Source organism: Oreochromis niloticus, linkage group LG12 (genome assembly GCF_001858045.2).
Source record: "Oreochromis niloticus isolate F11D_XX linkage group LG12, O_niloticus_UMD_NMBU, whole genome shotgun sequence".
In the NCBI taxonomy this organism is placed as follows: Eukaryota; Metazoa; Chordata; class Actinopteri; order Cichliformes; family Cichlidae; genus Oreochromis; species Oreochromis niloticus.
Window position 1 is genome coordinate 17,806,650 of NC_031977.2, and position 27,693 is coordinate 17,834,342.

Consider the following 27,693-nt stretch of genomic DNA (forward strand, 5'->3'; position numbering starts at 1 on the left):
CTCTGCATTGTATCTCTAAGGGAGAGTCCACACGCCCTTTGGAGGAAGCTCGTTTCTGCTGCTTCTATCCATAATCTCATTCTTTTGTTCATTTCCCAGAGATCGTGGCCATTGCTGAGAATATTAACCAGTAAATTGGCAGCTTTGCTTTCATACTAAGCTCCGTCTTTACCACAACACACCAGTACAGCATCTGTATCATTTCAGATGCCATGCCAATCCATCTGTCAGTCTTCTGCACCAAGACCCCAAGATACTAAAACTTCTCCCCTTGGGCAGCAACTCATCTCTGACCTGGAGTGTGCACTCTACCCTTTTCCAGTTAAGGACCATGGTCTCATACCTGAAGGTAATATTTCTCATCCACTTCACACTCAACTGTCACTGCCTGATGAGGACAGAGGAATCACAATATCTGGAAGGAGCAGAGATTTCATCCTGAGGCCACTAAATAAGAAACCCTCCATCACTAGTCTACACCTAGAAAATCCATAAAAGTAATGAACAGGATCACTGACAAAGAACAGTCCTGGTCTTTGAGTCGAACTTTTACTGGTAACAGGTTTAACTTACTACTGGCAATGCGAACCAAGCTCTTGCTGTGGTTATACAGGGGCTGAATGGCCCTTAGTTACTCCCTACTCTCAAAGCATTGCCCACAGGATGCCCCAAAGAAAAACACATAGACTCGTTGAGCAAACAATCACAAAATCTATCATCGACCCGTGACATAGAGTGTCCTGGGGTTCATTATACTTATTGACACCTTCATGCTCAAACATTGTGTTTGTTATGGACAAACTGTGGTTAGCACATAAGTTTAGTAACAGAGCACCACTCAGGTTCAGATCTGTCAGGCTGCCCCTCCCAGTCATACCCTTTCTGGTCACACTGTCATTGCCAATGCTAGTATTGAAGTCCACCAGCAGAACACACTTTCAAGCACCACGCCAAGTAACTGCAAGACAAATCAGTACACTGAATTGTCATTCAGCACAAACGATGGTCAGGAGCCATTCCCCCACCTGAGGGTGCAGGGAAACAGCCTTCTCATCCACTGTGGAACACTGTGTGCAGACATCGAACTCGGGGGGTACAAATATACCCATCCCCGCTCACCACGTCACTTCATAACTAAAAATAAATGACTCACCTTTAACCAGAGGTGCTCCATAGTGTGGACACTTGTGGCCCATGGCTGTGAACTCCCCATGTTCTTTAATCAACAGAGCCCTGCCGCTTCCCAAATCAACCTCTCGCATTCTGTCAAGCACACAAAATAAAATGATAGTCAGATCCAGAGTAACTGGACAATGACACGGTTTCTGTAATTTTGCCTCTGTACAACACTGCAGTGGATTTCAACTCAAACAGCTAAGATGTGATTGATGTGTAAACTTTAAACTTTACTTTGAAAGGATTTTACAACCCCAATTCCAAAAATATTGGGACACTGTATAAAATGTAAACATAGAAATAAAGCACAATGATTTGCAATTCGCATAAATGGATATTTTATGAGATTTTATTCACAGTAGAATATAAAAGTTATGATGGGGGGAAACAAAAGGCTGGAAAAGTAAGGGGTGCTTCATAGATACAGCTGGAGGAACATTTTGTAGGTAACTAGGTTAACTGATAACAGGTCAGTAACATGATTGAGTATAAAAAGATCACCTTTTAGAGACAGAGTGACATCTCTTTGGACTTCATATAGTCAGTCCTGGTGAACAGTTACCAAATACAAGTTCTTGGAATCAAGTCCAGATCTTTCATCTGCTCAGTTTGTCATTAAATTACGTGAGAACCTGGTTATTAAACTGCTTGTCACTCAAGTGTCCAACCTATTTTTGAGCTTCTGAAAATGAGAGACTATGTATAATAAATGTCTTTAATTCCTAAACACTTAATACAGTACTTCTGTTCAAGTTTGAGTTAAAGCAAAAAAAACTGCACTTCAGCCACATTTTGATTAACTGATTTAAAACTCACTGTTGTGATGTACAAAACTATAACAACTATATCACTATCCTAGTGTGTATGGCTAGACCTCAATGTGTTTGGCCATGGATGCTTCTAACAAACAATTTCTGCACTTTAAACAGGAGGCAATATATCTGTGCTACATCTATGCAGGTCGCCTTAAAACATTAAAATCAAAGAATTAATTAAATCTGGGTGACCTCCAAACGTCCTCACAATCTAGTTCTTAACTACCATTAAAGCTCGGAAATGAAATTTTTCCTTATCTTAATGGAAAAGGAAACACAATCCTGCTCTCACAATTTAAGACAGCCTTACTTAATTCGATACTTCCCACACTTTACTTTCCTTCAGTATTTTATCATCTTTAAAATGTGCCTCAACAGGTGAGAGAATAAAAAAAGCTGCATGATCACGTTCTTACTGTCCATTTTCCAGATCTTTAACGTGGCACACAGAGGCCTCCACATAGTCCCGGGGTTTGTGGTAGAGAGGGAGCAGGGTGGAGTCATCATCAGAGCCGTGAGCCAGGGCCCCGTTAGGTCTGCATTCAGCAAAGGGACTCGCTTTGCCATTAGGCGACAACCCATCCACCTCTTTTTCTTTATCCAGGAGAGAGAGTTCCACTTTTACTTCAACTGCACAGCAGAGACACAGCCAAATCAGAAAATGTGCCAAAACGCATGGCTGAATAAACGCATTTGATGCAGAATTATTGTTTGAAGGTTTAAAATGAAAATGATTTCAGGGGATATTGATGCTAACGATCACCAGTGGACTATCTTTATTATTCCATAAACCTGTTCTGTGTTATTTCATTTCTATCCTTCTCTAGAGTTTTATAGCAGCAATTTGCCTTATAGCCTAGAGAGATGTCTACAACCTTAAGACAAATTGACTCCGACATCCACAAAGCTCAAACAAATGAAAGCAGGAAGCAGGTGCAACCCTGTCTTCTTTTTTTCCCCTCCCTTCTAGTGCATACCTCTTATTCAGTTGTTTCTTTGGTGATGTGGTATAAAAATCCCCAAAATAGGGAGATAGTTTGACAATTTGCATTTAAATAAAAAAAAATCATACACTGAATCATCAGTTCATTCTCAAAAATGCAGTTTAACCAAGTTGAAGACGCTTTTTAAATAATGCTCGTTAAATAATGCGATATTCATGGGAGTGGTGGAGATTTAAGTACAGCTTGAGCTCTCCCAAGATGACAGCAAAAAATACAGACTGCAGCAGCACGGAGCACATTAATCTACGTATTTTGGAGACACTCAGTTTTCTCTGATGCGCTGCTGTTTGCTTTGTATTTGCGAACATTAAGAAGCGGTTGTGTAACTCCTTTTTCACTGCAGCAGGCTTTATCTGTTCGGCTGGAAAAATGTGCTGATCATCCGGTTCTTACACAGTAATCTGGCTGGAATTTTCTCCTGCTGAGCAAGTCTTAATTAAAATCAATGGAAAATCATAGTAGTGAGTGCATTTGCAGGAGAAAAGAAAGAGAAAGCTTTCCACGGCTGAAGAGAATCTCCAGAAGCAGCTGTAATATCTGAGGCTAAATAAGACGTCGTCACGCTGATGCTTCATTTGATCAGACTAAGTAGTTATCAGGGTTATAACATACATAACTATATTTGATCTAATTCTTGTAAGTTGCCCAACACAGACTTTACATTTACTGAGTAGAAAGCATGGCATAGATAATTATGTAAAATGTTCAGATTTTATATTTACTTTTTGTATTTCTTCACATTTTTAGGCAAATGAAGATGGTACAGCAGTTTGTCTTTAAAGGCATCCCTCCATCATAGACTTTCTCATGGTGCAAATTTACTCTCACTTTTTACTCATTTCTATGTAAGTGGGAATAAATGATCCTCTACAGTATTTACTGTATATTTAGAGTGGGAGTCATCCTTATTTATAAATATAAAGTATCCGAATAAGCTACTTTATAGGTTTCATGTTAATAATGTTCTTTTCCATCTTATGCTTTAACACGTCTGCCTGGGTGGAAGATGCTCTAAATCTCATTGTACATGTGTATAGTGACAATGAAATGCATTCTTTTCTATTCTTCTCATTCTATTTGAACTTGAAACTGACTTCAGCCTTTGACCTGAGACATTTTTCCAGTCTAGATAGTAAATCTTTGTTGTGCATTGAGTGTGCATTAGTAGCTGGAGGTTACACTGTTATCAACACTTATTAGTCTTCAGCTGCCTGACAGTCGTCATTTACATACAACTAGAGTCTCTGAACAGATGATGAAATCTTATTCAGTGCACCTGAATGTGAAGTCGAGTGTGTTATTAGAGTACCTCTTAGCAATGCCAACACTGAGGTGATGCATAAACAGATCTCACACGCACTGTACATATGTCACTTTAAGATATTTGTGTCTCAGTATGTAATCCTAATAACCAAAGACAGTAGGGAGAGCATTTAAATTCCTCCCACACACACACACACAAAATAAACTGCAAACAGAGGAGGCTGAGGGGAAGAGTATAACAGAATCTGGAAGCAACAGCTCTGAAAATGACAAACAAAGACACCAAACAGTCCCGATTTACATTGAAAAGCTTCATAATTTTAACCTTATATAGAATAGAAATTAAAATAGGGTGCTTTTTGTATAATTACTGTGTTATATTTTCTTCACTATCCTTACAACTACTACAAGGACTGCAGTATTTCTTTAAAAAAACATTCTGCATTCATAATGCCATCAGTTTTGACAAGATTCCCAACATCACTGATTGAAACAGCCCCAAACCACAACAGAGATTCCATCATGTTTTACAGATGGCTGTAGACACTCACTATTGCACCTCTCTCCTGACCTGATGTACATATTAACAGTTTGAATGAAAAATGTGGCTTCTTGACAGCCACTCTTCCATTGAGAGCATTGCTGATGAGGCTTTGGTGAACAACTGAAGGGTTAAACGTATCACTCAGGTCATGTCCCAAGTCTTGTTAGATTTTTTCCTATTTCTTAAGGACGTTACTTTCACATACTATTAATGTGCTGCAGATAGTTTATAGGAAGGCTTCTTCTTCTGTCTGGCACTTGTCCAGTTTCTTCACATTTTTTAAGGATACACTGCACACCATGCTGTGATATGGCATGCTTTTTGCTAAAAGCTTTTTGGGAATCACCTTGTTAGTGCAAAAATACAATTTTATATCTGTCAGTCTTTGTTACTTTTGGAATTTTTCATATATTAGAAATTGTAACAAATCACTATAGAAATTGGAACAAATTTTGTGTTTTTGGATGGTAGTGACAAAGTGCCTATTTAAAATAGGTTCCTTTCCTTGAGTTAGGTCCCTTGTTGAACAGTGTTAAACAAAAAACATTCTTTTGAAAATGGTCAGGCACAAGGACTGGAGTGAAATGAGTGAAAAAGCAGCCAATAAATCCAATACATTTTTGAAAGACCTTCAGAAAGCCCCGAGAACCATTTCTCAAGACCACTTTAAAAGAATTAAAAGCCTGGCTCCTTGGAAGCAAAATATAATGAAATGAGGGGTGACTCAAGACTTATAAAGATGCATATAAAGACAAAACATTCTCCAAAAAGTAAAGGACATCATACAGCAGTTGTGGATTTTACTAATTTACTAATGCTTGAATTGGGCAAACATGCTGTTTACCTGGTTTGGGTTTGGAGAAGCATCCTCCCATGGTGGGCCCAGGATTGAGGGACACCCAGGGAGAGAGAGGGAGAGGGGGAGAGGAGAGGAGGGGAGGTACAGTCAGATCGTGGAGCTGGGCTGCTTGTTTTGGAGGTAACAGTAATGCAGAGCTGGAGGTCTGAGAACCTGCAGGTCCAAGCTGGCCATCGCACACGTCAGCTCCTCCACATAATCTGAATGCACAGAGCGAGTGACAACAACAACACACACACCGTCACACTGTGATGACTTGCTGTTAAAACTACAAGCATTAGAAAATATACTTGTGTTGTTTTTATCATTACCAAACTGATATTTGTCTTTATGTCTGTGTTACTAATGTGCAGCTGATGTCGCTCTGAAATGTGTGAAGGCCGCATGAGTCAGACCCTGAGGAGAGCTAACCCAGCCACTGTTTATCTTTGTCTATGTAACATGTTAGTGCTTGTAAAAAGGAAGCAGTTGTGTTAATTAGGAACATGTCCACACACACTGTTACCTTCGTTCATGCATATTGCATGGGAAACTGTTAAATATTAACAGCACTCCGACACCTATTAGCTTTCTCGTCACACTGCGCTTTAAAGGGAAGCAGGGGCCCCTTGAGTTTTAAAATCCCCCTTGTTTTGTTTCCACATTGCCCTCACACATTTCTGCCAGCTCTGGTATTTCAGCCACACGGACTGTAGCTAGTTACTCACTGGCTGCTATGAATCTCAGCATACACAGGATGCCACAGGATGGCAGGTGTATCACTCAACACGGTGCAATCCATCACCAAATTATCCTATTGAGGTACAACCAAAAGGACTGCTTGATATTCTGAGCACATCTTAATGTCCTTGAACTTTAGAAAAAAAAACAACTTTGCAGTACTGAATGGAGCGCTGCTTAGAGAAAGTTCCTGAAGACAAATGAGAAATGGAAAGATCTCCTCTAATTGGACAGAAATCTGCAGCTAACAGTGTGTTGGTGTTGCATATGTACAATGTATTTGTTTGCTCTGGATGAAAGTACATTTACTCAAGTACTTATGATACTTAGGATGGTCCTTAGGTTCTGAGGTTTGGATTCTTAGTTAATGCAATTGAGTTTAAGGGCTCTGTTTGAGTTTTAATGTTTTTCTAGTGATGAGATTCAGTTTTGTAATCCTTGGTTTTGAGATTTTCTCTTTTTTTTTTTATAGGATTTTTAGTTCCCTGTGGTTCCCCTGTCTTGTATCTGTGTTTGATATTTCATTGTTGTGTTATTTTCTATTTTCCTTTAAATGTTAACCTTAGTTTAATGGTCTGTTTTTCCCTTAGCCCCGCCCTAACTGTATTCACCTGTGCTGATTATGTTCAGTTGTGCCTCATCCCCACCTAGCTCCTGTTGCCTATCAGCCCTCTCTGTGTGTATGTGTAGACCTGCCTTCCCATTAATTAAAGCATCTGTTTATGTTCCTCTCTATTGCAGCTCAGTTTGTCCCTATATCTTTTGGATTTATTTCCTGGCTCTGTTTATTTTGGACGTATCAGCTGCGATAAAGTCTCTCTTTTATTTTCCTCCTTTTGGTCTCGCATGCTGGATTCAGGCTCTGTCTATACCACCAAACTTGACAACTTAAGTATATTATTGAGCTACTAGTGCTGCACACAAAAATATTCATTTCATGCTCCGTTTTTCTTCATTTCCAGAAAAAGTTTACATTAAAATATTTGAAAAAAAAAAAAAAATAGATGTTAAGTGCTCTGTCCAAAATTTACTCATTTCAGGTGGGAAGCACAGTAGTACAGTGGTTAATGCTGTCACCTCATAGAAAGGAGTTAGTAGGTTTGAACCTCCTGGGCCCCTCTATGGTTTCCCTGGCCCTGTGAGTGCTCCAGGTTGTCCCCAAAACATACGTGTTGGGTTGACTGGTGACTCTAAACTGGCTAGAGATGTTGATGTAATGTGAGGTGTTATATCCAGGGTGTATCTTGCCTTTTGTCCTGTCAGCTCAGATAACCAGGCTGGATAAGCTGATGGATGATTTGACCTTTCAGAACTGCAATCTCTTACAAAAGGCAATTTGTAAAGACCTTTTGCCAGTGTCTCAGCTCTCAGTCTAAAGTTGCTTTCATAAGGCGCTAAAGACTGAGAGTAAAGCTGCATCTGATAATGGAAATATCTTAGAAGGTTAATTGTACATTAAGCAGTTTTTAACCTGCCAGCTCTGTTTCTGTCCATGTAACAACAGCAAATGTAAAAATCACAGCATATTTCACTCCTTCCTGCTGTATGCTCTACCTACACAACACTCTTGCATAAACCTTATGGAGTGTTGCCAGTAGTGGGAACACATGTGTAGTGTATCATCTCCTGCTGTGTGCCACATATGAAAAGGACAACTGCAGATTCTACAAACATTATTTGGAGTTCAAACACTTTATGAGTTGTAAGTGTTTCAACAAGAGACAGAATCCCCAATAAACTTTTTTAAATGGTCTGCTAATCCAAAGAGGTAAAACTATCCCAGTACTTCACCAAAAGGCAAAGATGGCCTTTTTGTGAAATATTGGCTAGATCTCACTTCATTAATCATCTCAGGACTCTTCAAATGTATGTCATGGCCCTTTAAGTAAATCCAATATTGGAAACGGCTACTAAAATACACTTGTGCACATTTTGTTGCTAATCATTAAGTAGGGTGTATTTTTCCGTTGTTGTTTTAGGGCTTTTACTTAAATAAGGAGAATACTTTCATCGTTGTTTCTTTGAGATGTTACTGAACAAGGTGTTACTTGACTTGTTAAGCCAAAAATCTAGTGAAAACCTAGTGATCTCCATTGGCTCTAGCTTCTTTTTAATCTGTATTTTTGCGCTGTTCCTTCAAATATCTATGCCAAGCACATTTCCTTGCATTTAGTTAACATCCTTGCCAGCACTGCCAAGTGCTTTCTGTGTAAGCCACTAACTAGAGAAAGCAAAAAAAAATATCAAGTCCCTTTCTGAAGACTGAAGATATGTAGGAAAACTTGCCCCTTGCATGTTGTCCCTTAAATAATTCGTCACCACTGAAAATTTGATGAACAACAAATTGGATCACAAATAGCTACCATACTGGAGCTCCAGTAAACCCAAGATATTTTGTGCAAAACTAAAGTAGGTTAAGCAGATTTGGTCCTCACAACATATGACGCAGATCCCTCACTCTTTCTCACTGTTGGGCCTGTCCCCAAGCAGTGCTAATAATCCTGCCTGCAAACAAGCTGTCAGTTTCACTCACTTCCCTACAAATGCAAAACCTGTTACTGGAATGTCAGAGGGGAGAATTAGCAAAATGCCAACTCCTGGTTGGTGGAAAAGAGGCTGATCTATAAAGTGAACGTGAGTGAAACAAATGCCAGTCGAAAATGCCAGCCCTTTGATGGACACACCCACTGAAATTACCACGCAAACTGTGATAGCATGTGTAACGTTAGCAGAAGAGGAACATGCTGCGATCTCCATATGTACTAAGAGAAGATCAGCTGTTTATTGGCTCATTCACTTCATAACACCTTGACTATTTTAAAACACCTGCTTGGCAGGTATCCTGACAGGTTAGCCTGTAGTTAGAGTTCTCTGATCCTTGGCTGATAAAAGGCCTCATGCTGCTTAATATTTGACCACGCTTCTTTCTTTCCCTCACAGTCAGCTCTTCAGGTTCGTGAAATGCAAGATAAGCCTGAGGAGTCATCCTGCAATTGCATAAACCTGCTGCTGAGCTGACAGGCTCTTACTGACCATTTATTTTATTTACTAGCAGTTTAATGAAGTCTTCAGTGCCCCTGACAAATGTATAAAAATGAAAGCATTTTAATCCTTGATCTTTTTTTGTTGGTGTCTTTTTGCTGTTCATGTGTTAATTGTTTGCAGTGAAAGGAAACAGGAGGGAAAGGGAAGGGCAGCAAGTGTCCCAAGCCATGTCTGAAGTTAAAGGTGTTCCCTGAAATGCCGCCAAGCTTCTGATTGACTTCTGTTTACTCCAGTGCCTACGTGTCACTGACTATGAAAGAAAAAAGTGTGGATTACAGTTACCACAATCCCCATTAGGAGGCTCCAGTGTGTGTGTTTGTGTGTGTGTTTAATTTCATTCAGATTATTCAGATCAATGTTTGTGTATAGTTTTGCTTTTGTTTCCTTTGTGAGGTGACATCCTTGTTATGGGCAAGATTTGAAGAAATAAATTCAGCTCCATGTGACGCCAACAGAGTGCAGGCTGTGAAAAAGCCTTGACTGAAAATTAAAAAAGAAACGGGACTATAATGTGTGATAAATTAACTATACATTTACCTGATTACAGAGTCAGGTACAGTCCTAATTAAGCTTTTAAGGGGAATTCAAAAAAACATTACTGCTTCACATGATACAGCAGCTGCCACGTGGTTCAAGAAAACAAAGACCAAATCAGCATTCAGCGTTATTTACTGTTCAACAGCACAGAGTTCATGAAGTAGACAAGTTCCTGTGGCTTTATGTTGACTCAGATGCCAATATGTTTTGTATGTATTTATCTGTAAAGCTTAAGTTGGTTAACAATAGCACTACATGGCTCTATCAGGTAATTTTGCTGCTACTTTGAGCGATAACCTCTCCATGATGTCATGGAAAACTGGAACTGAGTTCTTCAGAGGGGTGTACACCCCTACAGGGCAGCTGTACTTCCTTAGAGTAGTTCTGCAAGTGACCAGTTTCTCAGCACACACACGCAGACGCATACAAATTATGATTGGAGATGTGCTGTGATATATTCGACCTGTTTTCATTTTTGTAAAAGTTACTGGTGTATATGGACTGGAAAACATTATCTGATATGCGTGAAGTTTGAGGGATCAGAATTTCTCCAAGATTTTCATGTATTCCACTCATGAGTGTGTTTTCACTAACAAACTGATTTGTAGAGAAACAGTGGATGTTTCTCAACAGAAGAGCCCCCAGAGCAAGTAACTTCCTTATAGAAGTACTCTATGTGACCACAGTGCGCCAATGCAGGCAAAACCCACTTGAAGAAATAAGTGGGATCTCGCTCTCTCTCACGCACACACACACGCGCGCGCGCGCGCATGCAGCATCACATAAACACATATAAAGTAATTACCTCTAACTCTGAGTCCCTGGTGTAAAAAGAATGTGAAGGGTCTTACCCGCGTGCATGGAGCAGGTGCACTGAGATCCTGTCAAACTCCCTGGTGCTCAGCCGTCCCTGCGGAGCACGGCAGCATATTAGCACGGGTCTCCTCGCAGTCTTCTCCCTCTCCGGATTGGCTCTCTCCGCTAGAGTATTCCCAGTCTGCGTGTCCCTCCGTACCCTCCTCCGCACTCCTCTTCTTCCTCTTGATGCAGCAGAGGCTCCAGTGAGTGAGTGAGTGTGTGGGTGAGTGTACGTGTGTGTGCGCTCTGCCCCTCTCAGAGTCCCCCTCAGCAGCAGCAGGAGCAGCAGGAGCAGCACACTGAGCCGACGGGTTGTGGGAGTTGCTCTGTTTCTCTGTCCGAGCCTGAAAACGCAGCACGGAGGACCTTTGCCAGTTTCTCAGCTGTATGCGGTATTGATGGAGTTGCTGAGGGGATGCTAACACAGCATGAATTCTCACCGTTCCCTGCTCTCCTCCACCCAACCTTCCTCTCTCTTTCTTAAAAAACACACACGCGCGCTCTGTGTGTGTGCGTGCGCGCGCCAGGCTTGCTTTTCTGTTCAGACCATTTCAGCCTCGCCTTCAAATGTCAAAGACCTGACTTGCCAGCTAAACCTGATCAAAGACTTAACTACCCTCCGCAAAGCACTGCCCCAATGACTGCCCACCTATTACACTGGCTGCTCCCTGTAAATGCTGCTTCCACGAGCATCATCTGCTGTTAAAACTTACCAGTGTTTGGATTTATTGTAGTTACACTGACCACCAGGGAACATAAAATAAACACCGAAGCCGCACTTACTGTGTGTGTGTGTATGTGTGTGTGTGTGTGTGTGTGTGTGTGTGTGAATGCTGCACTTCTATCAGTGTGTGCAGCAGAGGGAGAAAGCCTCAAAGTGCAGTTGTTGCAGTAAATCCTGGGTTCAGTGAGGGGGTAGGGTGGAGCAGGATTACAAAGGTATAGCCTACTAAGTCTTATAGAAATGAGCTCTCGAGATATTTCCATTCCTTATGCTCCCATTGTGGGAGAGATGGGTCAAGGTCATTCACCTGATAATTGCACATTCATTTCTATGGAAATGATGATGACAACAGTGACACAGGTGATGATCAGCATGCAGCACCAAAACCTTTATGGTGTTTTCAGAATGTCAGTGCTTTCACTTCAAAAAACACAAAACAAAACAAAACATGGTTATAAAAGAATAGAGATCAAATTAGATCATTTCCACTCTCCACATGGACTAATTTGATGTTTGACAGCTGACAGGTGCACACGCACTGCTCTTGTTTGATGGAAAAAGCATATTTGAGTGAAAGCCAGGGTGGGGCGTGTGGATATGCACGACAAGATGACCTATCAGACTCGCCCAGTGTGCAGGGAAGGCCATCTGACATCACTGACACATCACTCAGTTTAATTGAATTCCCAGGGGTCACAGAGAGCTGCAGCATCCAAAAAGCCAGATCAAGAGAGCAGGGAGAAGTGAATGAATCATTAATGGCTTATAAAACAAATGCTCTGCCAAAATATTAATGCCAGCAGTTATTAGGGGTAGATTTACCCTGTTAATTAGCTTTAAATCAATCAGTAAGTAAATGCTAATAACGTACATCGCCCAGCCAAAGAAACATCAGTGTTTGACCCCCTTTTTTGGTGAAATGAAGAAACTGAAAAGAATAAAACAAAACAGTCTACATCAGTTCTGACAATAACGGTGAGCAACAGAGTACATTAAGCTCTAAAAGGAGCTGATGGCACCAAGCCCCCTCCCCACCAAATGAAATTCAACACAGAGCAGCTCAAGAATGCAACCCCTGCTCATTTATTCACTCCTGCACTGCAGTGAGCACTCTGACTCTGCTCACAACTAATGCGGGACATTTTCATTACGGACTCGTTTTCATTACGAACTTAAAGAAACCTTTAAGTTTCTTTAACTTTCTTCATGTTTCAGTTCAGCTGAATATCATTCTTCTAACTAAAATATACAAATAAAATTCATCTGAAAGAAATCACCACAAGTGCAGCTGTAAATTACATGCATATTCACATATGTTCTTCCATGGAGCTTAAATGGATAGATAAATATCCTTATAGGTGCATTACATTTGGACAAGCTGTGCTGTCAGTAAAGGGAACTAAATGTCTGAATAGCCTACCAAAGGCATTAAAGGCGCGGTCCACATACCAGGCACTTAAGGCACATCTTAAACAGTAAGTGATCCCAAACCATCAGTTACTTCTGTCTGATGAATCATTTATTTTTGTTTTTGTTTATTAGAAAGTTTGATGTCACCTGCCCCAGGACTACAGATGTTAATGAACAGTTTTGCTATAATCTGGCATGGCTACACTTTATATTTCTGGTATATTGATGCTGATTAGCAAGAAAGAAAGCTCGTCTTAAAAGCATTACTGACTTTTAAAGACTTTTAAAGCATCAGAAAAAAATACTCACTTTATTGTAGTGATTGCCTGTGGTCAGTGTTCCTAAACAAAACTCTCATAAATCGGTTTTATGGTGATAGTAGGTTCCTTTCTGGTGTTTTGAAACTTTATGACATACTTTTGTGCACTTATTGCACACATCCCTTGACATTAAAACTAATGCATGAGTAATTCAACCAAAAAGTTATTTAGACTAGCTTTTACCGTACCATTAAGTGAGGTTCCAATGGCGTGTATGTTCTGCTAAATAAATTGTCCTCCAATCCTTTAACAAGAATAAAAACTACAGCAGCCATCTATTGTCTCGCATTGTTTTAATAAAATGTGTCCGGTCGCACACAGTTGCTTCAGATTTTTTCTTCTAAACAGAGATCACAGAAAAAAAAGTTTGATTTCCAGTTTGAAATCCAGTAAAAAAAACAAAAGGGCCCCAAAAACACTTCAGTGCTTCTCGGTAGAACTACTGTAACCTTTCACAGGCTGTCATGCTTCCATATAACGTACATGAACTCGCAGATATTACACATATGGGAATGTCCAAGTTATAAAACCTCCGTCTTTAGGTAGTGCTGTGTCTTTTGCTTCACCTGTGGGCTGTTTGGTACACTCGATGTCTGCCGGTCGTAGTCGCCCATGCACACAGCTACAAAGAACAAAGTCCCTCCGATGACCAGTGCCAGGCCTCCAAACCATCCGGAGAACATCGCCTCCCCATACTCCCATCGTGGCATCACATCAGGAAAACCCTCGTCCCAGAAGTCCACCACAGTTGTGTAGGCCACAACAGACACAGGAGCCAGAGTAGTGAGCCCAGACACCCAGGACAGCACCCCACTAAAGATGAGGAGACTTCTCTTCAGACCAGGCGGCTCCATACACATCTCAACCCCCTCTAGACCCGGGAAAGCAGCCAATACAGCTGAAGCACCAGTACCAATAGACACTGACATGAGCACCCTGGAGATCTGCAGGTCCATCGGCAGTCCCATGATGGAATCGTAGGCCTTACACTGAATTCCCACTTCCTCGGTGTAGAGGCAGGTGTGCCACAGCCCAGAGAACCAGTTCTCCACTTCATTGAGATCAGAGTTCATTGTTTTCCAATGTGGAAGGAAGGTGGTGATCAGAGATGTCACCAAGCCTCCAACCGTCACAAAGAGCGCGGTCCTTTGCATCATTTTAGCTGTTAGAAAAACCATCTTCTGCCTTTGTGCGGTGAAGTCTGTGCTGTGATTCTGTGTCCAAATCTAAGTAAAGCTAGGCAAGCCATCCGAGTGGCTCTGTAGCTCGTCCCACCTGTTGGACAGACCTGGACAGCCCACTTCTTACTTCTTTAAGAAAATGCACCTGATAAGTAGGAGATAATCTGGTACCACTGCATAACAACGGCCATACTGTTTGGTTTCAGTGTTCAATGTCATCCCAGCGAACAACGAACTCAGTATTTAAATGAAACCAGATATGAGCAGAGGGATTCTCGGCCGTGTGTGTGCACAAGTCAACTTGAATGAAACATGAGCAACCTGTGCATGAGGGGCGCATAAAAAAGAAAGACATAAAAGTTACTGTTTCACGTGACTGTGAAATTCAGTACAACTTTAAAAGTTTCAGCAAAATTAGGTGAGGTATGGACTTTCGTTTTTGATTATATATTATTTGTTTAAGTTATTTATTTTGATTTGCTAAATTTCTCAAGTATCTCTACTGTGAATAGCACTTTGTGCTCACTGCAGCAGTACAAAAGTCCAAAAGAGTCCAGCACTTTGTGAATTCCTCTGTGGGTTGTTACAGATCCTGCAGTACAACTGCCAGCTTGTAGAAAACCAATATAATGCCTCTGCATTTAGGACAAACGTTTTGTCTTAGCCCCATGAACAAAATTAACTATAAACGTTCATAAAATACTTTTTTTAAATTTTATTGAACTCATACTGGGATTATTAAGGGTGACCGCAGTACATATATAAGAACCTGTAACACATCTCAAATTAATAATTAAAATTAAACTACTGAATTTAATTTAGATCACGTGAGTACACCAAAATCGCTGCATTCCAAAACCTTGCAGATTCAAAAGGAATTCATCCGCTCAAACCAGGGAGCGTTGTCTGAACTTATCATGCATAGATCTGTGGAAACTGAGACCCCTGACGGACATGCTGATTTAATGAAAGGTCAAGGGCTGACCTTCAGCTTTTTCACACTGTGTTTAAGTTGCACTGGCTTTAGTTTGTAACAATAGTCTGAATTTTAGATTAGCACCAGTATTCAAGGCCAACAAAAAGTGTCTTTGAATATTTCACTTTAAACATCAGCTGTTTAAAATTCCTACACCTTTGAGGCATCCACTTCTCATCTAAGCAGCAATGGTGACGTATTTACTGAGTAGGCCATATCCTGCTGGACGGGATGAGGACTGCTGCCTGTTTCAACCCACTTTAACCCCAAACACTAAAAGCAGCAAAACAACCTTCCCGCTGATCCAGTCTAGTATGGTCCCTGCATAAAGACAGTGAGGAAGGCCAATGCTGTAGTTTTAGGCAAAGCTGACATAATGGAGTTATTGGCTCTTTGCACAGATGGCTGTAGGATTTAAAAGCAGGTTAAAAGTTAGGTTTGGGCTCAAGAATAAAGTCGTCTGTTAGAGAGCCCAGAAGATTTGTGATAACACAACCTGACAATAGCTTCTAAAGAGGTCAAATCAATCACTTCTGTGGTTTCACAAAAACTTCAGTTTTTTGACACATTCCTTTGTATTGATTAACTGACAAAATGGTTGCGCAGAAACCTCAATAACGTTGGTATACTGGTGAATCAGAGCACAGACACTCAGAACACATGACTCATTCTGTAGGAGATTTATTAAGGCTTCGAGTGCATGATAACAGAATAATGTCACTAAATACTCAGGTCAGTATTATAGGATACACAGATTTTGTTAATGGTAAGAATTATCACAAAGACATGTGCCAGTAACAGTACTTAACACAGAGATATATTATAAATATTTTCATATGATTTGGATTCTTTACCACAAGACATATGTAAATAATACAAACTTCAATGAATAGAGATTTAGATAAATAACCCACTTGACTTTAATAGATGTGATGTTTTATTGAGATGATACATCTGATGAGATTTAATCCATTTCTATTGTCACAATTATGAAATGTAACAGTGAGCTGTATATTTATCCCCCAAAAAATGCAAAAGCAACAGTGAGCAGAATAATTTCTTTGCAAAAAAGGTCTGTCTGTACAAAATAAATAAAAGCAGAGTTATACATGAAAAGATCATTTTACACTATTTAACAATTCTAGGTACAATCTGGTTCCTTCACTGATTTCATTCCTCGCTGAGATGCAGAGGGACAAACAACAACAACAACAGCAACTCGATACAGTGTGGATAAAAGGCATCAGTTGCGTGGGGTATGACACATGCAAGGAATGATTAGGTGGAGCAGGGATGTAGGGCTTCTGCTAGAGTAGAAAAGAGCCGTCCTAAATATCGGAGCACATCTCGGCACACTGTTTGTCTGATATGTGTGTGGCTAGCGACTCAATGATGTCCAACAACAGCAGCTGGCTGAGAGACCTCAGGTTGGGGAGCTTGGATACCTTTGGGAGGGGAGGAGAACAAAAAAAATGAAAAAAAGAACAGCAAATTAAGATAAGACAATGAGTCAAAATGGGGAATAAGCAGCACTTGATTGCTCATGCACAACAAAATGAAGATAAAAGATAAAAAGAAGATAAAAGCTTAACAGAAATACAACAGAGCTAACACTCCAGTGAAGTAAAGTGAAAATTGAGTGCTTCTTTGTTCCTTTGGATAACAAACAATAATCAGAGCAACACCTCATCGCAATGTGATGAGGTGCTTGTACAGCCGGCCAGCCTGTAAACAGTCTCCTCTTCACGCAGAAGATGGAGGGTGATCCACTAAGAGGCCAAAGGTGTCAGTCTCCCGCAAAGAAGACGGGACTAGAGGGTTAGCTCAGCTGCAGTGAGTGGGCAGCAAACCCCCAGGGCTTCGGATACAAGCCCACCCACCTTGATGAACTGGTGGACAATAATGTGGAGACAGTGCTTCTTCATGTCCAGAGCCTGGGTCTTATCAGCTGCCTCAAGAATCTGAGGGAGGACAGCGAGAGAGAAGTGAGTGAAGAAATGATTTATTTTGTACAAAAGTGAGGGACCGCATTGTCCAATTAGGTCACTGCTCCCCCTGGGCGAAAGCACAATACCTGCAAGACATTCTCCACAGTGACGTTCATCTCGAGATTCTGCTTGCAGTAAGCCTGCAGCCTGTTGTTAGAAAACCCATAGTAATATGGTGCAGCAAACAGATAGCTGTTAATCCAGGGTCAAGGATGAAAACCAATGAAACTTTACTCACTTTAACCAAAAAGTAAGGCTGCGTGTTTCGACAACCCATGTGGCTGAATTTTCAAAAAAGCTTCAGTGTTATTTAGAAACTCGTTATATGAAACATTTAAGGCCTTATTTTGTTTCTGGCAATGATACGTTTATGAATTATTTCATTGTGTCCCTGATCTTATCTACTTATAAACCATTTATAAACATTAACCAACACTTATTCTTAACTTAAACATCAACACTTTCTAACTTACAGATGAAAAGTTCACACCTTTTCTTATGTTAAATGTTGAGTTCTTTTGTGACGAGCCAGCAGTTTTACTGTTAGTGCTACAAACTGTACTCGATACAAATGTCTCTGTAGGAATATGTTGTTTTTTTTAAGATCTGAACAGAAGTAAAGAAATTTGACATTTTTTTTTTTTATTTTAAAGTTTTAAGTTTTAAATTAATTAATTAATTGTTGTTATCATTATTATTATTTCACAGGCTACTTTGCCTTCAATTGAGTTACTCATTTCCTTTTTATTTAAATTTACAGAAATGTTAAAGTAAAAAAACAAACAAACAAAAAACCTCGCCAACTGAAAAGGATACAGGGAATCCTCTGGAGGCATGTTCACGTCACCATAGTAAATATAACGCAGCATCGACTCAAAGGCCTGCTTACTCGGGACCATCTCACCGATGGATATATTTACCTGACCGTCCACGGGCATGAAGGAGCGGAACATTGCCTCAAAGTAACTGAGGAGTAACAGCATAAAAAGGATAAGTCACATCATTAAGCTGAAATGGACCATGACCAACTGTGATACAACATCAAGCCATTACAGAAAGCAATCAAATCTAAGAGTCAACTATTGGCAAAGGAGCATAAAATCCACATTAAATCCAATTCAGCTTAAGTAAGGTACCAAAAATACAAAACAAAAACAACAAAACCCATTCATAAAATCTACGCTGATCTACCTGGATCGAGCTGCCAGTATGGCTTTGTGTGCAGGCCGTGGGTGACCATCTAACAGCAGAATAATGTCACAAAACTCAAAGCCGCTTCCCTCCAGGTAGGCCTTCATGTCCTGCACCAGGGAGGTCCCGATGTCCACAGGCTGGTCAGAGTACACCCTAGGAGGAGGCTGCTGCTTTCGTCGCACAATCTCCACTATCAGGGGAGTGGAGAGATGCTCGAACTCTTTTGTCATGATAACCTGGTTAAAGTGTGACTCCTTAACCACAAAATTAAGGCAATGTTCCTGAAGAAAGAAAAAAGATGTTGGTATTAGTGCCATAATAACAAATCCTTTTCCTGTCCTAGGCATCTCTGATCTTAAAGAGTGACTCAGTACCAAGCTGGCTCTGAGCGACATCCTTTGCTACTGTAAACTGAGAGCTTTTAGACCAGTGGTTCTCACACTTTAGAAATCACAAAAAGGTTCACACCACAAATATCATAAGTTTTAAACAATCGGAAACAAATTTTTGGGAGTTTTAATGAACAAAATGTTAGCAGGACAGCATCCACAAACTCTTGTTTGTTTATTTTCCAGACTAAAGTCATATTCATTTAACTTGGCGTCACTCCATGTTTTTACCCTGGTCGTCCATGTTCCAGCTCAACAGTTTGAAAATCAGTGAAATTAAGAAACTTTAACCACTAGATGTCAGTATAAGACGCTTTCAGCTGTTAACATTTAATCTGGATGTACCTTGAGCTGGTCGAGCTGCAGTTTGTTGGCGTTTTCACAGACACTGAGAACATTCTGCAGGTCAACTGATGCTTCAATGTACTGCACACAGAGCTGCTCCAGCCGGGAAAGCTTAAAGCTAAGGGCCAGTTTGTACACATCCATAATCAGGAGAACATCCTGCACATGACCTGTGTAGACAGATACACACAAGAATAAACATTTTCCCTCTCTTTTGCAGCAAGACCGGTAACAACCAAACGTGAGAAGCATGAGTAGAGTGGTACCTCTGCGAGGGTACTGGATCTTGTCTGTGTAGAGAAACTGCATTAAGACTTCAAAAGGCTGAGCCTCCGCTTCTCTGATGGATACCTCCAGCAGCGGCTGTGTGCCCGATGGCCTGTTGCCTGCTGGCATATCCTTTGGGCCTCCAGCTGCTCCTTCATCCTCACTGCTCTCCTGTTTTGTCTTCTGTAAGACAGTAAAGTAAGCAACTATCATTCTGGCTCAGTGAATACACCAGTGACCCATTACTCTTACAAATGCTTATATGAATACATCGTGATGCCTCAGACCAACAAGCTTAGATAAACATGATCATTAAAGCATTGAACGCGCAATATTTATGTTGCTGCACCTTTTCTGTAGCGAAAGCCTCACTGAGTTTTCATAGAATTGAAATTTAGAGAATGTAGCTCAACATCCACCTCACAGTCCATTACATTTCACGGGTTACTGCCCATAAAATGATAACTGGGACCTAGACTTTGAGCACAATTTGGGTGAAGACCCAATTAGGTGAACATTAAGTTTCATTCAATTCTGACCAATACTGTAGGAGTAGATATTCTTGTGAACTGTGGATGGACGACAGACGCCTTGCCACGGCTGGATGAGCTGAAAATGAACTAAAATGATTACATTTGCAGCTTCAGTTTGCACATTAAGTCTGAATTGAGTTAATTTTCTATAAATATGAGTGTCTGAAAAAATACGACCAATAACCTCTTGATTTTCCCCTTCAACACTATTGTTGGACAAATACCAAACACTAGCCTTTTATTACAGATAATTACCAAATCATTACTCTTTCTTTATGACAATATCTCCACTCTAACCTATTTCAGTGGGGATGGAGACCAACCAATCATGATGTGATCACGACTAATTGTGTGCCCTGCGGTGCACATTGTTTTAAAATGTAAAAAGAAAGGTGTTTCATTTCATGATGCTGCACAGCTTGAAGAGTGCAGGTTGGAGGATTCTATTCTTAACCCTTCAGCTTTTTGTGCAGTTTTGAGCCATTTAATATTTGAATTGTGACACAGGTGCTCGAAGTTATGTCACCACTTCAAAGTGTTTCTGATTTCCAAGATGTGGGATAGGTTACAGAGTTACATGATCAGCCTGATTTTTCATATTTATAAATATCTTCTGAGGTCACTGACAGTCTTGTATGTGTCAGAGGAGATGTACTTGCTGCATTGTCCTAACCTGTCGCTGCCTATCTCGAGCCTGCAGGATTTTCTTCCGCAACCACTGACATCTTGCAGTCACTATGGCGATATGCCCCAAGACTCTCTCTTCACTCTGCACACAAGACAACAATGAGTCAGACAAGTGGAAAAAAACAAGTTTTGCAGATCATGTGTGAGTCACCATGAATTTCAAAAATTGCCTTTGGGCTTTTGAGCCTTTATTACAACAAGACAGCTGATAAAGCTGGGGGACAGGGCAATAGGAAGCAATGTAACCAAAGGGCCTAGGACAGATTTGAACCTAGGGCCCTGCAATAACCTCAGACTATACTGGTCACCTGCTCAACCCAGGTAGTTATATTTGAAATTTTAATCAGCAGTTTAGAGGCTTGGCTTCCAGTTTTACAGCAATGAAAACTCACCTCGCCCAGAATGAACTCCACATCACAGAACTGACGGTTCTCCCATAGTTTGCCATAATCCTCATGGAGGGTACACTTTGGGTAGCATGAAAACTACAAAAGTGGAAGTTTTAGTAATCAATCATAAGGGAGGACAGACTTTTTAACTATGGTGGTATATCTTAGCAATGAGGTGATTTGACACCAACCTGGAATCTGTACATCTCCCCACTGCGGACATTGTTGTCCACAGTCCCACCAAAGATGTACATGGCATCCAGAATCACAGCAGCAGCATGGAAGAGTCTCCCACTGGGCATCTGAGAAAAAACAAAAACAAAAAAAGAAGATAGAGTTTAATTACATATCTGTAAAATTCACCAACATGTGTTTTATATTCCTATCTAGGGTGACACAAAAGGAACACCATACCACTATGATTTACAATAATATAAGCTGTCTTGCACAAATTTCAGTAACAAAATGCAGACTGTCCACAGCAGGGGTCATCGCTCAAAATAAGCATCACACTCGCGAAGCCGGTATACCCGCCGAAACGCAGTGCATTTATTTCAACCCCAGGTAGGCCAATTATGGATCTTCGGATCCACATTATGTCAGCAGCTATTCTTCACCGTGAACTATGTTAAAAACAAACACTGCCCACGCCTCACAGATGACAGCTTACAGTCCTGCGTAAAGATGAAAGTGACTTCGTACAGCCCCGATTTGCAGACGCTGTGCGCAGAGGTTCAGGAGCAGAAGTCCCATTGTAAACATCTCACGGCAGACCCGACGATGTTTCCATGAACTTGCTTTTCAGCATCTCTTTATTGACCACTTTTCATACACGGTTGCTGTACGCATACAGCCGGCTGTAGCTTTTCAGCTCACAGCCCGACAACACAATAGCAGAGAGCACAGACTTTAAGGCGGCGAGGCGTGATTGCGGGTACCGCTCAGGTGAGTCCGACTCCCATGCAGCGGCACTGCAGACCACGCCCACACATTAACCAGGTAAAATAAATATTTATGCAGAATTTTGCAAATATTTATTTTTCATTTTTTTTGTAGCATAGTGATTTTTTTCCAATTATTTTTTAAAATTCAGTCAAGGCTCCGCTACGTTCCAAAAGCCCAAAGGCGATATAAGGGTGGCGGCTCACAACAGTTTTTCTTTGCTACATGGATCATTTAAGTTCAGCTTTTAAATTCATTTAAGAGACCTTCAACTGAGTGTTTTTCCTTTTTGTTATATTTCTTTAAAAGTTCAAAATGTGTTAATTACATAAATAAAATGTAATTTTCTCTGTAGCACTTCATGGATTTCATAAGCAACACACTTTAGTTGCTCTGTGGATTCTTTTAAAAAGCAGTTAAAAACTTTTCTGTTCAAACAAGCCTTTTGTTGATCTATGTATTTTATATTCTTTACATTATTTACATTTGATCTTTTACATTGTGTATAATGTCCATTGATTGTATTGTTTATTTTAATCTTTGTGTACAGCGCTTTGTGACTGCCTGTCTGTGAAAAGCGCTTAATAAATAAACTTTACTTACTTAAGTTGTTCACACAAAGCATAAAGGTAAAAAAAACAATATATACAGTGTTATCTTCATTTTAGATGTCAAAAAGTATTTGCGGCTCCCAGTGTTTTCTTTTGTGTGGAAACCAGGTCCAAGTGGCTCTTTGGGTGTTAAAGGTTGCAGACCCCTGGTCTACAGCAACGAACTAAACTCAAAATGACTCACCACTCAACAGCCTTTCCAAACATATTATGTTTGCATTACATAAAGAAGTAGTACAATAGATAGGAATGGAACGTACAGGAACAAAGTCTTCTCGTTTAATAATTTACTGTCCTAATAAAAAATATTTGTGATATCATTCATCTACCTCCACAACATAGTTCTTTGTGTCAACAAATGAATGATATCACACAAACAATGAAAGTTTTCCAAATTTTTTCATACCTCACTGTCATGGCTGGGTTGAATCACCTCCCAGGTCTGAGAGTCAACATCATAGCAGTGCAGCTCATTGGGCAGGGTGTTGTCAGCAGCACCTCCAAATACATACAGGTGGCGGTCAAAGGCAACCATAGTGTGTCCATAGCGCCTCTGCGGAGGTGGAGGGGAGCCCCGCAGCAAATGTTCAGTTGGTATACGTGTCCACCTGAGAAAATGGGAGTTATGAGTGTCAGGTAATGCTGGTAAATATAGTATAAGTAGCTGAATGATTTAAAAAAAAAAAAGGGTTCTGCTTACATGTGGCCTTGGAACTCAAACTGAAAGAGGTTGTTAGTAATTTTGGCTCCACTCTGTCCAGAAAACACAAACATCTTGTCCCTGCATACGGCGACAGGGAAGTTGCAGCAAGACGGCGGAATTTCACCACTCTGATCGATCTGATGGACACAAAGACAGACGTGAACGCTGACCAAGGGTTTCTGAGTCTTTAACTTTAAATGTTGTTCTCTTTTGTTGTGAAAATGAATTAAACATACCTCTTCCCAGCACGCGTGCTCTCGGTCCTGCAGACTGATGGTCCACATGTCGTTCAACCTATACGTGGGCGAAATAGTCACCAAGGTTATGCTCAAAAATAAATACATCTGCAGAAAATGAAAACAAAAAAAAATTCATGCATACCTGGCATTTCCATCATAACCAGCAAATATCCAGAGTTTATCACTGTAGACTGTGGCCCCATGTGCAGATCTGGCCACTGGCAAGCTGGAACAGAGATTCACAGTCAACACTTAAGCATAGTCCCAGACTAAATTTTTATTTGCCTCTGTACCTCAAAGGTCCCTGCAAAGACTTAAAACAGTTGTAGATTTTGCTTGTCCTGGATTAAAATAAGCTGTCCGCAAGACTGTGGATTAGAGATACTATGGGATTAATTTTTGAAGTAGGTGGGCTTAACTTTTATCAGCAATTTTGCGAAGAATCACAGACTACTTGGAATATCTAAAAAAACCCACCAACCATCTATTACATCATGTTGATGACATACGTTTGCAGGGCCATTTTTGAACTGATGAGGGTTTAAGCCTTTAAAGCAGGGGTGGGGAACTCCAAGGCTCAAGGGCCGGTGTTTTCAGTATCAACCTGCAGGACACCGACCTTTGAGTCCTGGCGTTCCCCACCTCTGCTTTAAAATGACCGACCAAAAGAACTCTGTCTAGGCCAACTTGAAGATACTGATGTTAATAAGCATCAACTACAGCTAAACGCAGAACTGTAATGCTTATTCATGTACTGTAAAATTATTTTGTGTAATTAATTTTTTGATTGCCCAGTTAAGAAGCCACAAAAAGCATAAAATTTTATTAAAAAGCTGATGCAGAGACAAATTGATATGTACTTGTGGCTGGATCATTAACTTTGGTGTGAGTGCAGGCAAGTAGAGGATTGGGGAGTGGGGGCTGTCATGCTAGGACATAGTAGAAGGCAACTGTGCACAGTGTGAGCTCCTCTAAAGTTTTAGTTCAGCCAGTAAACATAAAGGCACATGCCAAACGCGCCCACAGTTTTTCCAACATATTTTATCCTCCAGACAACCTAAAGCACAGGTGTTGAACTCCAGGCCTTGAGGGTCGGTGTCCTGCAAGTTTTAGATGTGTCCTTGATCCAACACAGCTGATTTAACTATTTTACTATTCTTATTGTATATATTGTATATCTTATATCTTATTCATCTGTTCCTCTGTCTCCTGCTGCTTTGAGCATGTACATAACAAAAGAATTTCCCTCGGGATAAATAAAGTTATTCTTATTCTTGTTCTTAAGTGGCTAAATGACCTCCTCAACATGAGTTGAAGTTCTCCAGAGGCCTGATAATGAACTAATCATTTGATTCGGATGTGTTGACCCAGGGTGAGATCTAAAACCTGCAGGACACTGGCCCTCAAGGCCTGGAGTTCGACACCCCTGACCTAAAGTATTAAGGGTGGAAACCACGGAGGCAAGATACAATAATATCATGGGACACAATAACAATGACAATGTTTGGTCATTATTAAAAAGAAACAAGTTAATACATTACCTTCCCTCCACTTTCCATTCAGTCCACTGTCCTGTAGCAAACTTGTACTCAAAAAGGTCATTTTTGTTTTTCAGGTTTGAATTTGAGTAAATGTCTCCAGTGTAGCCCCCTAGAAAATATCAAAGTTGAACATTACAAAAATGCCACCAGAGTTTAAAATGGATAAAATAAAGGACTTTTATAGATAATTAAGGATTTACCAAATACAAACATGCTGCTGCCATAGACCACAGCTGAGTGGTGGTATCTGGGGGCAGGTGGCGTTCCAGTGGTGAAAGCTCTGTGAATTATAGACATGTGTCAACTTCTATTTTATTATACGGTTAAGATTGTGTATGTTTTATATATACTCTGGCTGATTTGGTGTCTTGTATTGTAATACTTTCAAAAAAAGTGTCCACTGTGGAAATAAGCTGATCTTTATGATTACTTTTTAGTGCTCCTTGTTCTGATACTCACTGCATGCACACTATGATGGTCTTAAAATTTAAATATGTGTTAATCTGGGATATTCCGTGGATTGTGATATGTATTGCAACAAAGTAAAATCAAATCAACTGTGGCTGTGAGGCTATAGCCTTACCGACACCAGGAACAATCCTTCACATCAAAGCGAAGGAGATCATTCAGCATGTTTTTGCTGTTGGGTGACACAGAATTCTCACATACATATAATAACTAATACATATATCTGAAAAATGTCTGCAAAGTCTTGTAGCCCTTACCCATTGTCTCCCCCGAACACATATATTGCATCTCTGTAAGCCACCACAGTGTGTTTGCTGCGCCTGCGTGAAGCCGCATGAAGTTCAATAAGACCACAGGTATTCAGTTTGAGTGAAGATGCTGCTGCTCATCTGTCCACACCTTACCTTGCACCAACAAACTCATCGCACGGAGGGAGTCTTCTCCAGCGATGAACAGTCTCAAATGGGCCGAAATTAAGTGTCAAATATTCCACGCTGTCAGAGCAGCTGTGGTCGAAATCAACACTCGGAGCCACTTTAGTTGACTTACAGGACATGTTTTTGCTAACTCCCCGGCTCAATCAGATGTCAGGGCCACTCATCTGCAGGGACGTGAACGATTAACGACGCTGTTAATGCCCCAGCATAAGTGCTAATACTTCTGTCACCACATGTAAATCTGGAGTGACATTGGTACTACTCTTACCCAAGTCTTCTTTGTTAAAGACTGAGGCTGTTGTCCTCCAGAGAACTGTTAGCTACAAAAAAGCTCAGCTAATCCTGGCTAGCTAGCTAGCCTCTAGCTAATGCTACGCCCCAAAACTAGCAACATGAAGAAGAAAACGACAAGTTAACGAACAACGCTAACGTTGCGCTAAAACATCTGGCTAACCGGTTCGATACCTACGATGTCATGATATTAGACACAAAAAACAACACCAAGAAATCAAAAGCAGTGGTAAATCCACGCCCCCCACAACCCTGCGGGTACTTCACTTCCTGTAATGTTGAAAAGGCGGAGTCAAAATGCTTTCAGTCCTGTAATCTTGAGTAGTATGTGCACATTTGAAGTTGACATGAAACACTATATATAGTACCTATAGGTATTAACGTTAATTTACAGTTTGGAGCCCTACTCTAAAAACCTGTCATAGATTTAGCACCGTCTGTAAAGCTGGAATTTGGAAAAGAGTCTTTGAAATTAAAGATTTTAAAGCACGTTAAGCACCATCTTGTGCCAGTATAGAATGTGATATCGCTGAGTTCCTCGGTTGGTTGTAGACACATTAGTTTAGTTTATGTTAGCTAACTAGTGACAGAATCAATAACCTAAAAGTAAAAAAAACAAAGAAAGAAAATAAGGAAACTAAAGCTAAAAAAGCAGCAGTCACTCATTGCTGCTCCTGGTAGCAGCAATGAGTTTTATGTTAAAAACAAGGATATAGTGTCCACTTTCACTCTTTTTCTCTGAAGCAGTAAGTGGTTCTCTGTTGTTAGCTAGCTGGACTGAAAAGGGGTTATAGATAACTTAATAAATGAGGGTTTTGTGAAGGATGGCCTGTTTGAGTCAGGTGCCCCAGTGGCTCACCAAACTGAAAAGCAGGAGTCAGACAAAATCCCCTCTGTGTTTGATTTTTCCTTGTCTGTTCGGTTGGACACACCGAGCAGAGAAATCAACAGGCAAAGCAGATGTCTACAAGATGTGATCATTAGTATTATATGTATTAAAATTATCTCTTTTCCCAAGCATATCATGTTTGAATTTACAGCATACAGGGTTACCACATGCGCATCACACCACAAACTTAACTGTCTTACCAAAGCATGACCGGGAATCCTGACATCCATAAACATGTCTGCATGAACAATAGATTGATGTATGCAACAGACAAAAGAAAAAATATTGTTTTGGCTTGGAACTTATTATTTTACAAAAGAAGAAGACTAACGTCGATTTTTTTTTCCA

At 40.5% G+C, this 27,693-nt stretch overlaps 3 protein-coding genes across 6 annotated transcripts in view; all 3 read right to left on the reverse strand.

The window, feature by feature from the left end:
- The window catches only part of aifm3 (AIF family member 3), a 22,273-nt gene extending 10,775 nt beyond the window's left edge, over nt 1-11,498 (reverse strand). For 2 of the 3 annotated variants that reach the window (XM_025897091.1, XM_005473298.4), the window contains exons 1-4: nt 10,815-11,498; nt 5,647-5,861; nt 2,408-2,621; nt 1,154-1,263 (exon numbers count right to left, since the gene is read on the reverse strand). In XM_025897091.1, coding sequence (XP_025752876.1) covers nt 1,154-1,263; nt 2,408-2,621; nt 5,647-5,677 — 355 coding nt within the window. In that variant the 5' untranslated portion in view covers nt 5,678-5,861; nt 10,815-11,498. The remainder of the gene's footprint in view (nt 1-1,153; nt 1,264-2,407; nt 2,622-5,646; nt 5,862-10,814) is intronic. The other variant, XM_003451666.5, reaches the window with a different exon arrangement.
- Nucleotides 11,499-13,571: 2,073 nt separating this feature from the next.
- On the reverse strand, nt 13,572-14,453 carry cldn26 (claudin 26). Its single transcript, XM_003451665.4, has one exon. It carries the CDS (start codon nt 14,451-14,453, stop codon nt 13,797-13,799), a length of 657 nt encoding a protein of 218 aa, XP_003451713.1. The 3' UTR covers nt 13,572-13,796.
- A 1,644-nt stretch (nt 14,454-16,097) lies between these two features.
- lztr1 (leucine zipper like post translational regulator 1) lies at nt 16,098-26,745 on the reverse strand. 2 transcript variants are annotated; one of them, XM_005473300.4, is made up of 20 exons: nt 26,434-26,745; nt 26,133-26,329; nt 25,986-26,048; nt 25,844-25,900; nt 25,461-25,540; nt 25,261-25,369; nt 23,862-23,945; nt 23,717-23,774; nt 23,478-23,617; nt 23,184-23,385; nt 21,416-21,526; nt 21,228-21,320; nt 20,822-20,917; nt 19,615-19,798; nt 19,349-19,518; nt 18,612-18,895; nt 18,237-18,386; nt 17,507-17,612; nt 17,313-17,393; nt 16,098-16,877 (listed from the first exon to the last, which is right to left on the reverse strand). In XM_005473300.4, exons 2-20 carry the CDS (start codon nt 26,282-26,284, stop codon nt 16,761-16,763), a joined length of 2,337 nt encoding a protein of 778 aa, XP_005473357.1. In that variant the 5' UTR covers nt 26,285-26,329; nt 26,434-26,745; the 3' UTR covers nt 16,098-16,760. The 2 variants fall into 2 exon arrangements, with proteins under 2 accessions (XP_005473357.1, XP_013130801.1); XM_013275347.3 differs by having other exon boundaries at nt 26,133-26,745.
- Between the last annotated feature and the right edge of the window lie 948 nt (nt 26,746-27,693).

Bases quoted from the DNA above. Each gene is read 5' to 3' on its own strand.
- cldn26 (XM_003451665.4), bottom strand. From the start codon at position 14,453: ATGGTTTTTCTAACAGCTAAAATGATGCAAAGGACCGCGCTCTTTGTG.
- lztr1 (XM_005473300.4), bottom strand. From the start codon at position 26,284: ATGTCCTGTAAGTCAACTAAAGTGGCTCCGAGTGTTGATTTCGACCAC. The intron at 19,519-19,614 runs GTACCACTCTAC...CTGTCTACACAG, and splicing joins GATCCAGTACCCTCGCAGAG to GTCATGTGCAGGATGTTCTC. The intron at 18,896-19,348 runs GTACATCCAGAT...TTCTTTCTTCAG, and splicing joins TGCAGCTCGACCAGCTCAAG to GAACATTGCCTTAATTTTGT.